Raw genomic sequence first — 17,335 nt, forward strand, 5'->3', positions numbered from 1 at the left:
TAACACTATTGGTATATAAGCACTCTCCTGTGGGATTGTCACAGAGCTTTTCTAGGGCCTTTGGAGATTTTTACAGCATATGCATACACCTCTCCCTTACCCCATACACCAGTTCCCCAACCATGCCATTCCAGATCTTTGTCTCAGGGTCCCGGGCACCGTATTTCCCATCCGGCACAATTGCGATCTTGTACTTGATACCGATGTGCTTGGCGATCTCAGAGGCGAGGTCCACACAGTATCCTTCATACTGGTCATTGCCCTCAAACATCTCCCAGTTCTTCTTCAGCATCACATATGGGCCCTCCTGCAACGAACGGAGGAGAAGCTGACTGCCTGCAGCGACTACAGTGACGATTAGGCAACCGTCAAACACCCTCAGCACAAAGACAGAAGCCCGCACACTGACCCCGAATGATCCTCGCAGCACAGAGCCCCAAACACCTACCACGTTCGATGGCATGGACCACATGCAAACATATGCTGATCACAGACAACCACACAGAGACCTCACACTGACCACATAGAGACCTCACACTGACCACACAGAAACCTAATGCAGGAAAATGTTCTGATCATTAACAATCATGTCTTAACACAAGTCACAGAATCATATAATGGACCCCAAGGGCATCCTTAGGTCTATTTCAGGAAGGCTTTAGCGCCCCAAACTGATTTTTAGCCCCCCCCCCACATAAATGTGTATTTATTGGTTTAAGTCATGAATAGTTTGCCATCAGTCCCACCCCGCCCCAGTAAAACTCAGCCCCCCCATCCATTCAGCTCTAACTGCTCCCCTGATGGATCCATTCATGGTTATACTCACATCTTGGTCTCAGTCAAAGAGGAAATTCTATACATGACAAAATGTTAGCGTGTGCATGCATGCCAGCAGCTTTAACAGGTTATCTCCTCAAAGGGAAAAGCACACAAGGGAAACGCAGCCACTGAGCATCTCTTTATTGCATTGACAACATTCAGAATGGGCTAAAATTACAAGATGATCAGATAATTATATCTTTTTTTTCTGTGAGATCTGGACTGTTTGCACATGAGAGGGAATAAATAAGTGAAAACAAAGACAACCTACATGTCCAGAATAAGCACATGGCATTTACAGTATAAAGTAAATAACACATTTACCGTTACAATATTCAGTCAGAATTGACTCCACACATACAGAGAAAATACAGCAATAAAGTCGTATTCTGATAGGTTAAAGCTCCTTGATCTATTGTGCTTAAAAAGATGCCGTTGTTGGACCATTATATTAGAACAGATTTGTAAAAGCATTATAAGCATTATAACCAATATTCGCTGTGTGGGGAGGAGTTACGACAGAACTGCGTCTTCCTGCACTGTCCTGGCTGAAGGTTCATTTTACCACTTGTCTGTAGTAGATTACTCAGGATTACTCGTCTTTAACTAACACCTGCCCTTGCAGATCTGTGTGAATTCACATTGGTATGTTACAGTGTTACAAAGGACCCTGTGACCGCTTCTTACAGTACATCATCGCTTCAGAGATTATGACTTCACAGAATGAGTCTTGCTCATAGACACTCATAAGATCCAAGAGGTCCAACAGTCCAGTCAGCAGCACCCCCCCCCCATCCCCACACGCAACACAAAAGCATACAAGCTGCCCGGCTTCAACTCTCTGTTTCCTACAAACTTCTGCCTTTTCTCACCACACCCCAAACAAAGGCATTTCCACTGGTTACACTCTATTACTAAACGGTGCCGAATATATACAGCTGCACAGATTCTCAAAGCCAGAGCACGGCGACTTTAGTTTGCACTATGCTGTCCTATATAATCTAGCACATCCACAAAAGTATCTGATCCAAAGGACAATCAGTTCAGCACTAAAGTGGAGCAGACTTAGGCATGTAGGACAATGGACAGCTGCTGATGCTCAGGACACATATCCTGAGGTTTTGGAGACCCAGAGCCTTTCCGAGTGCCACTCTGGCGGAGATCGACATTTCAGTCCAGTCAGCATGAAGGGGGCACTTTTGTGGGTGAGGCCTCTTGTGGGACTGTAGGACGAGCACTTTTCCTCTTCAGCAGTCCTGGCTAATGCACCCTCCTAGTACAGATTCACTCAAGAAAAGTTAAAGGGCACATTCTGCTGTTCTCCTCGAGGCTTTAAACAAGTGCCTGTTAAGTGGACTGCTGAGGCTCTTCTGAGAAAAATTGCTTAGCTGGGAGAGATGGGGCAGGAGGGGGGTGAGCGGCGGTCTCGTGCTGGAGCGGGAGATACTTGGTGATACTGTAACACAATGACGTGCATACTTTTTGCACTGTTTGTCCTCTGCGAGCTTCCATACGCAGCTTGAAATCGAGACAAAAGCCAGTTGAGCGCTGTAAGGTATAATCCAGTCATCCAATGCAGTTTGAACGCCTGTTTCTTTTATTTTTTCGATTTTGAAAAGTCTTCCAGCTCTGCTGCTCCTCCCCAAAAAAGGACAGGAGCGGAAACATTAAAAATTTGGATTAAAAAAAAAAAAATTCTCCTAGAAGACACTTGGCAAGCAGACCTCCAGGTCGATGTGAGTGTAAGGGCGGCCACACACCTGGGTGGCGGGGCAGTGAACATGCCCTTTTCTGCCTGCAGAGGGCACACGTACAGGTGCGGTCCATTTCAGCAAGTGGCGATAGAGCGGCTCGGTCCAATTCCGGCTCAGTTTCTGAACGAGGGCTTCCTCACGAGGGGCTGAAAAAAGGAGGATGGTCGCTGAGGTCGGCTTTTGCGGCACCCTGCTTTCATTCAGACAGCGAGGGGATGCGGTCACCCTCAGCTCAGCTCCACGCCGTCACATCTACTCCCAACACGCCACCCAGAGCTGCCTGACGCCCAGCATCACAGGCAGACTCAAAATAATGAAAATGAATGAGAGCATCTCAGACAGATCGACTCTTGGATATATGCGACATTAAAAGTCAGCGTGAGAAACCGAGAATGTGTCAGAAGAGAAGTGGCAGGAAGTCCAGAGATGACGGTCTGGGAGGAAGAGAGGTGCCGCTGTCCAGCTGGGCATCCTCCTACACACGTATACGCCAGCATCCGACAGCTGGGACAGCATCAGGCGGATAGACTGTCCCCCACGGCAGCAAACGCTGCGGCCATACCAAGCCTCACACTGCTGTTTGGGCTTCACAAACACATTGGACCTCCAGCTATCCATAAACTGAGCTGCTCCCTCCAGGTGAATGTTTGTGATGTTTACGAAATGCCAAAAGTGTCACACAGCCTGGCAGTGCGGGTCCCGTGGGACCTCGCACCCGGAACACGGACCGCAGAAGCCGGCACAACCATGGAGCCTCCGAGCCTAGTAGCCGTGTGGATGGCGATGTCTTACCATGATGGTGGTGACGATGACGGTTCTGTTCTCCAGACCAGACGTCTCATTTGGAAGTAGAGCTTCATTCTGGATCAGAACCAGCTTGTCGGCATCATTCCAGTACCCAATCTGGAGACATGAGACAGATTAGGATAAGGACCCTGCAAGGAGGAACATACAGCATACACATCATGGAATTATAATTCCCTCCATGATCCCACTGTCTGTTTCTGGAGATAGACTCCCTAAATGAAAGCCACAGATACCGACGCCATAAACCCCCCAGGCAGGTTGGGTGAGAGGACTTAGGGGGTTTACCCTTCTTGGGCCATTGCTTTTCAGCTCAAACACGTCCATCGTGTAGTTGATCCGTCGCCCGTAATGGTCAAATTGGACATTTCCGGTCAGTCCTTGGAGTCGAACCTTTAATAAACAAATAATAAACAGTGAGGATCTCATCATTCCCGCTAAGTTTACATCGCTTGGCATTTCATAGGATCAAGGCCTAATGAAAGTGTCCTTATTCTGCTACGCCTCACCCTGAAATTGAGGCATCCACTTCCTGTCAGTTGTAATGCTGCTAGCTCTCACTGGCTGAGACTGACATGGTTCTAGCATTACCTGTGCTACCTTCTAGAACCATGCTGTATGTAAACAAGCACGAACAAAGCAAAGCCTTGTAAAGGGAAGCATCAGAGGATAGATAACATTATTTTGTCTATGTGCCCATCACCTTGAATGTTGGTGGCTCACCTGCTTCAGGGTGCGCTCCATGTCTAATCCCTGATTCCACGGCGCTGCTGGGTTGGCCAGACAATCACCCGCATTGCCCCTGCGTGAAAGATCCACCTTCTGCCGCCGCAGGCTCCGGAAGGCCTCCGCCATCACCATCACACCATCATAAGCCAGTGCTGAAGTGTACTGAGGAAGAGGAACCACAGAGTGCCAAGGTGAACTCATGAAGAGGAGCCTGCAGAAAACCAAGGTGTCCTGAGGAAGAGGAACCCAAGGAGTGCTAAGGTGTACTGAGGAAGAGGAGCCTGCAGAGTGCCAAGGTGTACTGAGGAAGAGGGACCCAAGGAGTGCCAAGGTGTACTGAGGAAGAGGGACCCAAGGAGTGTTAAGGTGTACTGAGGAAGAGGAGCCTGCAGAGTGCCAAGGTGTACAGAGGATGAGGAACCCAAGGAGTGCTAAGGTGTACTGAGGAAGAGGAACCCAAGGAGTGCCAAGGTGTACTGAGAAAGAGGAACCCAAGGAGTGCCAAGGTGTACTGAGGAAGAGGAACCCAAGGAGTGCCAAGGTGTACTGAGGAAGAGGAACCCAAGGAGTGCCAAGGTGTACTGAGGATGAGGAACCCAAGGAGTGCTAAGGAGTACTGAGGAAGAGGAGACTGCAGAGTGCCAAGGTGTACTGAGGAAGAGGAGCCTGCAGAGTGCCAAGGTGTACAGAGGATGAGGAACCCAAGGAGTGCTAAGGTGTACTGAGGAAGAGGGACCCAAGGAGTGCCAAGGTGTACTGAGGAAGAGGGACCCAAGGAGTGTTAAGGTGTACTGAGGAAGAGGAGCCTGCAGAGTGCCAAGGTGTACAGAGGATGAGGAACCCAAGGAGTGCTAAGGTGTACTGAGGAAGAGGAACCCAAGGAGTGCCAAGGTGTACTGAGAAAGAGGAACCCAAGGAGTGCCAAGGTGTACTGAGGAAGAGGAACCCAAGGAGTGCCAAGGTGTACTGAGGAAGAGGAACCCAAGGAGTGCCAAGGTGTACTGAGGATGAGGAACCCAAGGAGTGCTAAGGAGTACTGAGGAAGAGGAGACTGCAGAGTGCCAAGGTGTACTGAGGAAGAGGAGCCTGCAGAGTGCCAAGGTGTACAGAGGATGAGGAACCCAAGGAGTGCTAAGGTGTACTGAGGAAGAGGAACCCAAGGAGTGCTAAGGAGTACTGAGGAAGAGGAGCCCGCAGAGTGCCAAGGTGTACTGAGGAAGAGGGACCTAAGGAGTGCCAAGGTGTACTGAGAAAGTGGCACCCTCAGAGTTCCAGTGTATACTGAGGAAGAGGAACCCAAGGAGTGCTAAGGTGTACTGTGGAAGAGGAGTCCGCAGAGTGCCAAGGTGTACTGAGGAAGAGGAGCCCGCAGAGTGCCAAGGTGTACTGAGGAAGAGGAGCCCGCAGAGTGCCAATGTATATCGAGGAAGGGGAACCCACGAAGATTCATATCCACAAACACTGTTCTTGTTGATGGTAGGCAGGGGGCACTGCTATGAAAAGGTGTATTATCTCACAGAGAGGATGCGACTATACTGCTTGCACTAAAAGCGTCAGTTTACATTAGCTACTGGCTGACAGGGGTCAACTCAATGATTCTGTATGAGGAATTGCAGAGATGGTGCGTCACCTAGCATCTCCAGATCGTTATAGTTATGAAAACCCAGACCATGTAAACCCAGTGTCCTGGACAATCTCCCTGAGTGGCCTATCGGACACCTCATGTTTATAGAACCCTAGAAATAATATGAATGTTTTAAGAATTTGAGAAAAAACCCTTAGATTCTGTCTAGCTGATAGTTCCACAAAGGTCTCCAAAGTAACATGGCCTCTGATTCCTCATGTCTGTTGGCTGTAAAGAAGCACCTGGCGTATTTTTATTTAGGAACATGCAGTGAAATCAGGCAGCATTTTAGGCTCCATCTCACTTTACCTAGATGCTAATGAATGAGACCAGGGCACGGAGGAGACTTCAGCAGCAGTATCTGCTCTCACTTCACAGGAAAAACAGGGGGAGGGCCATTCTGCTGCCCTTTACAGAACCCACCTATCAGCACAGGCCTTACTGAAGACCTTCAGAGAATAAACCGACTGCAGAAATGCAGTCGGTTTGCTTATCGGGATATTATGTTTACATGTGCGATATTTTTCATACTGAGGCTAGAAAGCTGTTAATCCAGTTAAACAAGCTGCATTCTGTGTGAGAAAATCTCAGATACTGATTACAGGGCAGAACTGGGCAAAAGACAGAAACCTCCCTAAACCAACTGAAATGCAAAACCAAGGACTCACAAAGGCAGCATGAAATAAATCGCTCATTCTGGTTGTGGTGTTTTGAAAATAATGTCGCATAAGATCACATGGAGGGACATGGGACCACAGTGCTGACTTGAGGGACTGCAGACTAAGCAACACCAATATTACAAAGTGGAGAAAAGGCAGTCCCTCTAGCTGACTCCAGCACAGCAGCACACAGAGAAGCTGCATATATTACAGGAATGTGATGGAGGTCAGCCCTTGCCTCCCAATTATCACAGTGTTTATCATTCAGTTGCTGCCCTGCATGACATCAATAAGCAGCCGGCTGTTTTAGGGGGAGGAGGAGGCTGGAGATATGACTGGGCGGAGCCTGAGGGCATAGCCACTGCCAGTGATTCAGGGCATTCACGGATGTCATCACCACCATCGGTATCACACTGACAGGTATGATAAAACCTGACTGGGTACTCTTACGGTGCTTCCTGTCGACTCATTCGAATAAACATTTTGACGTGAGATAGAAAAAGAAAAATAGCCCAATGCTTTTAAAGAGAAAACCCACATCGGTGATGCTTCCTTTCATTTTTAACTCAGCAGGAATCTGGCACACAGGCACCAAAACCTTGGATTCTCCCTTAAAGTCATTTGACTCGGAGTCAACCGAGGGAAGAAGAGCTGAAGAATGATAATGAAAGGATGGAGAAGAGAGGGGGACACAAAGCGGAGGAGAGAGAGAGAAACAGGGCGGCAGCAAAGCAGAGCTACACACAAACGGCTGTCACTTCACATCTGGCCAGGACGATGGAGTGTAAAAACAGAAGAGGACTGAGCTGTGGGAGAGCCTGGTAGCTTCTAACAGGGCAGACACAGGCAGGCAGGCTGAGGGGACTCTGTATTGCTGTGCTCAGGGGTGTGAGGTCTCGTGGACCTGTTGGGTCACCTCAGTGACTGTGACTCAGGGGTGTGAGGTCTCATGGACCTGTTGGGTCACCTCAGTCACTGTGACTCAGGGGTGTGAGGTCTCATGGACCTGTTGGGTCACCTCAGTCACTGTGACTCAGGGATGTGAGGTCTCATGGATCTGTTGCGTCACCTCAGTCACTGTGACTCAGGGGTGTGAGGTCTCATGGACCTGTTGGGTCACCTCAGTCACTGTGACTCAGGGGTGTGAGGTCTCATGGACTATGTTGGGTCATCTCAGTGACTGTGACTCAGGGATGTGAGATCTCATGGACCTGTTGGGTTACCTCAGTCACTGTGACTCAGGGGTGTGAGGTCTCATGGACCTGTTGGGTCACCTCAGTGACTGTGACTCAGGGATGTGAGGCCTCATGGACCTGTTGGGTCACCTCAGTGACTGTGACTCAGAGATGTGAGATCTCATGGACCTGTTGGGTCACCTCAGTGACTGTGACTCGGGGATGTGAGGCCTCATAGACCTGTTGGGTCACCTCAGTGACTGTGACTCAGAGATGTGAGATCTCATGGACCTGTTGGGTCACCTCAGTCACTGTGACTCAGGGGTGTGAGGCCTCATGGACCTGTTGGGTCACCTCAGTCACTGTGACTCAGGGGTGTGAGGTCTCATGGACCTGTTGCGTCACCTCAGTGACTGTGACTCGGGGATGTGAGGCCTCATGGACCTGTTGGGTCACCTCAGTGACTGTGACTCAGAGATGTGAGATCTCATGGACCTGTTGGGTCACCTCAGTGACTTAGTGATCATTGAATATAATTATCACAGTCATGATTTTTATTTGCGAAAGACCAGGGTGTTACAGACAGTTACCGGCCTACCTTTGGCGGAGTGTCGGATCCGGGGTATTCTCTCTGGTCTAGCTTGTTCCAGCGCTGCATAAGCTTAAGTACCATGGGTGTACTGAAGTCAACCAGCTGGAAACCTGTTACATTGGCCCCACCATGCATAAATCGCTCCAGGGAGATGTCCTTGAAGCCCTAGTGGTACAGAAGGAGTTTTTATTTATCAGACATCAGGTCAGGAATTAAAAGCAGGCTTTGCTCTTGCCAGCTTGCAAACCAACCATGCACTGAGCATAAGGGATGGCTGAGAGCATCTGTGTGACACGCTTTACATCTTGATTTCCTACCATATCGGTTTAGAGAGTCTCTTCACACTTGGACCGACTGAGTGTATCCCCAACCTAAATTTAACCAGTCTGTTTACATGAGGACCTGCTAGGTATCAGGCTCTGTTTAGTCCAGTGTACAGCACAAACACTGAGCTGGCCGCAGTTGCAAGAGTGAAACGGACCTGAAACTGCCCTTACCAGGTTTGCCATGATGTAATGGTAGCCTTTCACGTGCTTTCCAACACTGACAATCTAGAACACAAGTAAAGAAGTTCAAACAAGACTGGACAGTGTCCCATTGAAAGAACTGCCCAGTCTATTCAAATGCCCTGTTCTGTCTCACTGTACGTTACAGCAGAGGTGGTCAATTTCAGGTCCTGAAAGTAAAAATCCAGACCTATGATTTACTTTCAACCAACCAGATGAGTACTCTGTGACTCTTTATGCTTAACTGGTTGGTTGAAAGTAAGTCTTGTTCTGGATTTTTTACTTTCTGGACCTGAAATTAACACCTCTGCATTACAGGTCAATCAGACTCAGACAAGGAAAGGACAGCCACAGAGGAGCTGGATAAGATAAGTCTTTATCAGTGGCCCTAATTCCTGCTAAGAAATGGAGCCATCTTATGCCCCATATCAGGCGAAAAAGCTGCACTAACCTGTTCTAAAAGATTCTGCAGTCTCTCGGGCTCCAGGTCAATGACAAACTTCTTCTCCTGGCGGCGGTCGAGGTCTTCGAGGAGGCGCCGGTAGCTGGCATCGTTGAAGCTCTCTACGCAGATTGCGCTAACCTGCCAGTTGTTCTGGCCTGCCTTTTCCATGATTGCCTGCAAAATGGCGTATCCTAGAGACAAGCAGACAGACAGGTGTCAGGACTGAGGTCGACAAGGAGGCCAGTAGTCTGTCAGCCCGACTTGTCACGATGCCCAGAGTTCTGTCAATGTGCATGAAACACATGAAATTAACTGTTTGGTCTAGCACACAAACTGACACGACCCACAGTGATGCCGTCTACTCACTGAGAGGAGACTGCTTGTTTTGCTCTCAAGCTCCACCCACATCTTTGTTATTCCTTCCATTGGTGTCTTACCTCCATAACAACATGAAACCGTACTAAAAACCATAAAATATAACAAAAGAGAGGGAAACTGACTGAATATCTTAAGGATAATTTTATCTAGCACTGCCTTAAATAAATCCATTATTGTGTGTCTACTGTATCTATCCTGTGTTCTGTGAGTCCTCCCTATGTTGAGTTTTAGTCCCTCCCACATTCCATGCCAGCTCCTCCCACATTCCATGCCAGCTCCTCCCACATTCCATACCCAAGCTCTACCCTGCTGCGCCTTCCTGCCCTGTTAAGGGATCCACCTCGCTTAGCTTCACAGAGCTGCCTCCATTGAGAACACTACTCCTCTTGCCTTACAGAGCATTTAGATGCACATTAACAGAGACCTTTCCCAATGTCACGGTAAGCCCCCCCATCTTTAAAAGCCCCCGTTTCTGGGGGCCAGCTTTCCTGATGGATTCTGAAATATGTCTGATCCGGTTGCCAAGTGGAACAGATGTCCCCGATAAACGACTCTGCCTGCTCACCACGGTAACCTGGCAGGCTCCCCTCACCCCCCACCCAATTCATTTACATGCATGGGGGAGGCGATAAGGGAGGCGGGCACTCCCTCACACACACACACTTGTTAGGCCTGTAAAAAAAAGACGCTGCTTATTATCCTATGATGAATCTGTATCGTGATCAGAGTTGGGTAAATCAAGTCCTGAGAGTAAAAGCCCCTTTTCTCTCTGGACATGAATGCATAGAGTCAGGAACAGGAAATACCTACATGCTAACGCATGTAGTCTCATGGTAGATAACATTCCACCTTCCATAACTCCACCACTCCTCTCCTTGTCCAATCACATCCCAGATTCCTGGGTAATAGGTCAAGGTGAGTGTTTAGAACAGGGGTGGGCAATCTTGTCCGCAAAGGGACGGTGTGTATGCAGGTTTTTGGAATAACCATTTGGTCAGCTTTTCAAACCCAGGTGTGAGGACTCTTTAGCCAATCAGTCCTCTAATTAGTAATAAAATTATGGAGCTGCAGCAAAAACCCACATACTGTAGACAAAGGGTCATTCTGGATAAGATTGCCCACCCCTGGTCTAGAATGTGCACATATGTAACAGACAAAGACATCACATATGCATAAACAACATGCAAGTTCAGTCATACGGCAGCTATTCCCTTGTCAGAACAAGGGAATGTCATCCACAGGACAGATACTACAACACAGTAGTACATACTGTAGTAGACAGCATGCCTCAGGATATCCCACTATATCCCTGATAGGTACTGTAGTGTGCTGACCAGGATCCCCCTCCCAGCTGCAGAGGAACAGCGTCTACCAGATGACTATGGATTCGCTGCAGAAACCCATCACGTTACAGATAACAGAGAGAAACAGGTAACTTCACAGCGCCTGCATCTGCCCCCACTGTGATGTCCTGGTTCTCTAAAAGGGACAGGAACGTGACCACCCCCATTCCCACTGCCCCAGATACAATAAAACATTTTCATTCTGGACAAAAACACATCCTTCCTCTTTACAGCTGCAGTCTCACTTATCCTGGTGGCTTCTTGTCAAGACCAATCTATTTAATTTATTAAGTATTTTAATCAATGCCTTAACCATTGCACCCCCTGCTGTCTGGTTGTCACACTAAATCCAGCCCTCACCTCTGTCAGTGTCGTAGAGGAAGACGAAGCGGTTCCAGTCATAGTGGTCTAGCAGGCTCAGCAGCGCCCCCCGGATGGACGGTCGTAACTGTAGAGCAAACTGGCTCTCGCCCTCGGTGGGGAAGCTGGGTGTGATCAGTGAGATGTGCAGGGCGCTGCAGAAAGAGGTGAGCGTGTGTACGGAGCGCTTATCATACAGGCCGAAGATGGCGAAGACGCCCCGGGAGTACTGCGAGCAGACTGGGGGGGGGGGAGGGGGGGGCAGCAGACAGAGAACATTGAGAGACAGAGAGGGGGGCAGAGAGTAGGGCAGGGAGGAGAGAGATGGTTAGAGGGAGGGCAAAACCAAGATAAATGCAGCCAAAATATAGCAGTCCAAGGCTGCAGCCTAAGTATTATTAATATTCTATGATCTGGTACAAAATATGCCAGGCAGTCAGTTAAATACAAATTGTTTTTCTTTGAAAAAACACACTCGGATATGGCAAAATTATCAAAGCTTATTTTTTTTCCCATTCAGCTGTTGTTGGCTCCCGAGCGGAATCATAAAGGTAGCTGTTTTTCTACAACTGCACTCTGGTGAGACATCTCACCATGCATTCATATTCGTATATTCGTATAATTCATAGTGGAAGAGCGCTGAAATGCAGTGAGGAGCGCTGAGGAACGGTGTGGGGAGCTGAAGAGCAGTAAGGAACGAAGGGGAACAATTAAGAGAGCAGAGGAGCAGGAAGGAGTATTGGAGGAAAAAGGATGAGAGCTGAGGAGCAGTAAGGAGCATTGAGACACAGTAAGAAGATCTGAGGAGCAGTAAGGAGTGCTGAGAGTCAGTGAGGAGAGCTGAGGAGCAGTGGTCCTGCTCCAGCCCTGACTCACCATAGAGACAGAGATTCTTTTAAACCCATGTACACATTTCCACTGACTCAGCTGAATGATGGATTTCTGCAGTGTTAGATGGTGAAGGTGCCCCAGCACTGGCCCAGTGCAGCTGAGGATAAACCAGAGCTGGACTGACATGGGGATCCCACCTGGCATATGAAGACAGCAAGTGACCTCTCAGTCAGTGTAACTGAGCTATTGGGGAATGTTTGTTCTCAGCCTGGAATTGAAAACTGATGGCACAGCTGCCGAAATCACAGCAGTGCTACACATGTATCCGAAAGTAACCTCATCGTCTTACTGTGCTGCATGCTAAGCTAACCCCACTGTCTGACTGTGCTGCATACTGAACTATCCCCACTGTCTGACTGTGCTGCATGCTAAGTTAACTCCACTGAATGATTGTGCTGCATGCTAGACTAACCCCACTGTCTGACTGTGTTGCCTGCTAAGCTAATCCTACCATCTGACTATTGCTGCCAGCTAAACTAATCCTACCATCCGAGTGTGCTGCATGCTAAGATAATCCCACTGTCTGACTGTGCCTTGCATGCTAAAATAATCCCACTGTCTGACTGTGTTGCCTGCTAAGATAATCCTACCATACAACTGGGCTGCATGCTAAGCTAACCCTGCCTTCTGGCTATGCTGTGTGTTAAGTGAGTCCTGCTGTCTGACTCTGCTGCATGCTAAGCTAACCCCAGCTTCTAATTGTCCTCTTTGCTAAACTAACCAAGTCCTAAGTTAACCTTGATGTCTTACTATGTGATGATTGGCAGTTGTTAAACAATCCATTCATGATAAATGATGACAGGTCAGTCGTAATTAACTACTGACCAATCACAATGAACAGCTTGTTGTAATTCAGGGGCTGCGCCCTTCAAAGACAACATTCAAAGACTGAAAGCATCACAGCAAGGCAACGAGGCTGTCCCATTTGCAAGGCCCGTTCAAATGCCACCTAGAAATGTTGTCCTCCTTTTGCAGCGTCGCCAAGGATCCAGCCAATAGACCCTTTGCATCCCAACATACCCCGAGATTCATTGTGCAGTGGTAAAGTGGGTGTGTCCTGGCTAGATGATAGGAGGGGTGACTCAGAGCTACGGGTAGGAACAGCTGGTGACAGCCAGACCGTCCAAATTGGCAATGCTTCCCATTCAACCTTTGAAGAATGTAGCCCAGTGCCCTCTTACATTGTGTCCTTTGAAGAATGCAGACCCTGAATTTGGACACAGCTACAGTGAAGACCCAGCCTCACATTTATCGCCAATCAGCCCCCTGGCTTTAGTTCCAAGTCACCTTGAGCGCCCTGAGACAAACCTTACGTTGCCAAACGTCTTTCTCAAATTTTATTTATTTATTTTTTTTATTTCTTTTTCAAAACTGGTCTCCGGTGCAGCAAATTTGCTGCTATTTCTAAAGCATCTGGCTCCCCAATTAGTCATTTATGCCACAGATTCCAGGATCTGGAGCCAGCTCCCTGCACAGGGACGGAGGCAGCCTGACTTATCACTGCAAGCGATTGGGGACTTACGGCAGAACCATACGGCCCCTTGGGAGCAGTGACTCCGCAGGTCTTTGGATCAAGTCTCTGCTTCTCATACCGTTACACAGTGTGCCTCTGCAGTTCTGTCCCATGTGGGGTTTCCGCTGTGCACATTTCCCAGGTAAAATGAGGGTGCGGGGCTGCTGACACTCCCCCTGTGTTCTCTCCCATAATCCTCTCTGCCAATCCCAACGGGACACCCGTCTGAAGGCATGTTATCTGCCATGCTGCCATCTGCCACGCAGGAAGCGGCAGCCAGAGACATGGGCGATAAAACGTCTCTGGAAGACAGCTGTTCAGGAGAGAAGGCGCCTGCCGCACAAAGCTGCCAGCTCAGTGGATCCGTCGCCACGTGGTTTATGGCACTCTGAGGTGCTCCATGTTCATGCTTAACATGCTGGCCGTGGGCCAGCGCGGGCATTGGGCCGTAAGCACTTCAGAGGCAGGTAAATTCGCAAAATGCTTCCCATGGTGATTCCCATAATATGCGAGTGCAGTAGATACGTAGAAATATATCTAAAATATCATCTTTGTGCGGCTCCTGTGGGAGTCCGTCCGCAGTTCCCCTCAGCTAGCTCTTCATTCCCCAGCTACTCCGTGGATCGGCGGCCCAGTTGGAGACGTTCGTCCTTCATGCTGGAAGGGTCACTCCTTTCGTGTCTCCTGGAAGTAAATTCCGCATGAGCGATCCCGCGAACAGCCCCACTCAATGTCTTTCCACTGAAATGCACAAGCAGGTCATCCAGGACCCCAGCCATCCAATCAGAAACAGCCAGGGTACTCGGCCTAGCCAATTGGGATAAGCGACACGGAGCCCCGGTTAGGCTCCCCTCCCATTCGCGCTGTTATCATGTCCGTACGCTGCATCCATTTTAATGAACCCAGCCTAAGGGTGGGTTCAGCTTCAGAATGAAGAATTATGAGTTAATACTTACGGCTGACATCATGCAACACGCCCTTGAGCACTGAGTAGGATTCGCACAGACTGCCAAACTTCAACAGCAAAGGAAGAGAGTGGCTGAACGAAACGTAGGGGCTTCTCGCTGGGGCAAACCCCCACAGGACGGCCTACGCAGCAGCCTTGCTGACTCCGTTACCCAGCTTCGTCTCTGTACACCCCCAGGCATAACAATGTCCTTTATGCAGCTCAGCCTCCTGTCGGCATCACTTACGCTCCCACAGAACCACGGTCTAAAGACAGAATCGGCTTTCCTCTTGCTATGTGTTGCCCCCTGTTGATTGTCTTGATACGGCAAAAAAGGTGGATGAAGATATCGAAATGCTTTAGCATCACGGATGTCGCTGTATCCGGCCGCATAAATGCTCAGGACGGAGCAGTGAGCCATTAGATGAACCATCCTTCTTGACTATCTGAACAGCAGCAGCAACATATTGTTACAAGATGAAGGACTCGACCAGCACTCTGACCAGAGCATGTAAGTGCAAGGTGGGAGCTAGTCGGCACAGTTTTATCTCAGCCCGAGAGAGATGACCTTCAGTAATCAAATTCTCGCAGATCTATTTTCAGCCATGGCCACCATTTCTGGGTGCCCATCATGAAGATCCAGTCACGATCCGAGGTTCTCTGGGTGAATGTCTTTCCAGGCAACTGTCCTATTCACATTAACACATCCTACACTGTCCATCCTGTCCAGGGACTATGAAGCTTGCAGTGGGAGGGATTACTGTGATTTATTTTTCATTGGCGTACACCGACTTCTTACTGGTTACTTTGGCTTAAACCTGACTGGTAATTGACAGTACAGTGGGACCCCCCCTATCTGCGATCTCAGTTATCTGTGGTTTACTGCAGAAAAAAGTTTAAAGATTCCAGAAATGGTTCATAAGCTTCAAACAACGTACTGAGCGAGTACAGACTGTATGCAGGTGAGTACCCGCAATTTTCACGATTTTCATTGGTCCGTCATCCCTTGATGTATGGTATTTTTTCATTGCTATATCATCTTTTGAGAATCAGACTAAGAATGCCAGAATCCCTTTCATTCGAGAGAGTACAGTACTCTACAGTACTGTATAATAATGAACCATGTACTTTATTAGGGGGCGGCATGGTGGTGCAGTGGTTAGCACTGTTGCCTCACACCTCTCCGCCTGGGTCACATGTGTGTGGAGTTTGCATGTTCTCCCCATGTCGTCGTGGGGTTTCCTCCGGGTACTCCGGTTTCCCCCCACAGTCCAAAAACATTGCTAAATTGACCGTAGGATTGCATGTGTGAGTGAATGGTGTGTGAGTGTGCCCTGCGATGGGCTGGCCCCCCATCCTGGGTTGTTCTCTGCCTCATGCCCATTGCTTCCGGGATAGGCTCCAGACCCCCACGACAGGATAAGAGGTTTGGAAGATGGATGGATGTACTTTATTATTACTGTATTTAATGTTGGCGATGTGTTCCTGTACATAATTCATCAATTAAACTTTTCCATATGTATATACACAGAAATCATGTTATATATGGGGTCCGTAGATGTCATCCATGGTGTCAGAGACAGGTCTTGGATGGTATCACTTGTGGATATGGGGGAACAACGGTACAATTCTCATAATCACTTTTTTTTCCTGAAAACGCTCTCATCCTCTATTCCTGTCTTTCACTCACCTGGCTTTTTATGTAAGTTCTTCCATTGTCAGAGCACAACAAAGAGGGGTGTGGTTTGGCAGGTGCCATACACTGATTTACACACTCAGCCCTCTGTAGAAAGAAAGAGAGAGAGAGAGAGAGAGAGAGAAAGAAAGAAAGAAAGAAAGAAAGAAAGAAAGAAAGGCTCCTATTCCTATGAGTCTGACCTGTGTCCCGGGCAGCTATATTGCCTCTGCTCTCCATTCTGACCCAAAGCAATTGCTCTGCATGTTAACTAACCTATCATTGAGTTTGCCACCATTGAGTCAGCCTCACTGAGCTAGCCAGCTAATTAGCTTATCACTGGGCTAGCCAGCTAATTAGCTTATCACTGGGCTAGCTAGTTGGCCATTTGCTGGTATGGTGACTCATACTGTGCTGTTTGTGATGAGTTACTGACAGCATAGGATCTGGTGACCTTGACCACAGTAAAGCACCACTACTCCACTCAGCTGGGGAGAGCCCCCCCCCAAAGGCCTGTCACTCAGCAGCTGGCCTTTAGACGAGAATGCCAAGTGTCCCCCACAGTCCACTTAACACATGCGCACATTGTGAATGAGGTGAGTCACACAGGCGGGAGAAAAATGACAAACCATGATAATTACTGTGGTTACCACGTGTGGCTGTGGTTAAGGTCGCCACAGCCACTCAGGCAAACAAAATGGCTCCAGACTGAGCTCCTCACCCATGACTGGGCTTGCTGATTTGATGTGTGACATCACAGGCTGCAGAAGAGTCTCTGGGAAAGCTGCAGGGGCTAGTGTTTGCCTGTCTGTTAGTCTGTCTCTCTGTGTAACAGTCTGTATCTGGCTGTCTGACTATATGTGTGTCTGTCTGCCTCTCTGTCTGTCTCCCTCTCTGTTAGTCTGTCTCTCTGTGTAACAGTCTGTATCTGGCTGTCTGACTGTATGTGTGTCTGTCTGCCTCTCTGTCTGTCTCCCTCTCCGTTAGTCTGTCTCTCTGTGTAACAGTCTATATCTGCCTGTCTGACTGTATGTGTGTCTGTCTGTCCCTCTGCCTGTCTGTGTGCCCAATTCTCTGTCTGTCTGTCTGTCTGTCTGTCTGTCTGTCAGTGTGCTGAGGTTC

At 48.7% G+C, this 17,335-nt stretch overlaps 1 protein-coding gene across 6 annotated transcripts in view; it reads right to left on the bottom strand.

Annotated features, from left to right (window-relative positions):
- LOC125719964 (glutamate receptor 4-like) overlaps positions 1 to 17,335 on the bottom strand; it is a 39,981-nt gene that overhangs the window by 12,626 nt on the left and 10,020 nt on the right. For 5 of the 6 annotated variants that reach the window (XR_007385253.1, XM_048994874.1, XM_048994873.1 and 2 more), the window contains exons 3-10: positions 11,189 to 11,428; positions 9,114 to 9,298; positions 8,654 to 8,707; positions 8,163 to 8,321; positions 4,101 to 4,268; positions 3,666 to 3,770; positions 3,366 to 3,476; positions 101 to 307 (exon numbers count right to left, since the gene is read on the bottom strand). Coding sequence is in view for 5 of the 6 variants with exons in the window: in XM_048994874.1 (XP_048850831.1) it covers positions 101 to 307; positions 3,366 to 3,476; positions 3,666 to 3,770; positions 4,101 to 4,268; positions 8,163 to 8,321; positions 8,654 to 8,707; positions 9,114 to 9,298; positions 11,189 to 11,428 (1,229 nt within the window). In the remaining variant the exon portion in view is untranslated. Of the gene's footprint in view, positions 1 to 100; positions 308 to 945; positions 2,720 to 3,365; positions 3,477 to 3,665; positions 3,771 to 4,100; positions 4,269 to 8,162; positions 8,322 to 8,653; positions 8,708 to 9,113; positions 9,299 to 11,188; positions 11,429 to 17,335 lie in introns of those variants that run through there. The other variant, XM_048994878.1, reaches the window with a different exon arrangement.

The sequence above is a fragment of the Brienomyrus brachyistius genome, chromosome 24 (assembly GCF_023856365.1).
Source record: "Brienomyrus brachyistius isolate T26 chromosome 24, BBRACH_0.4, whole genome shotgun sequence".
Taxonomy (NCBI): domain Eukaryota; kingdom Metazoa; phylum Chordata; class Actinopteri; order Osteoglossiformes; family Mormyridae; genus Brienomyrus; species Brienomyrus brachyistius.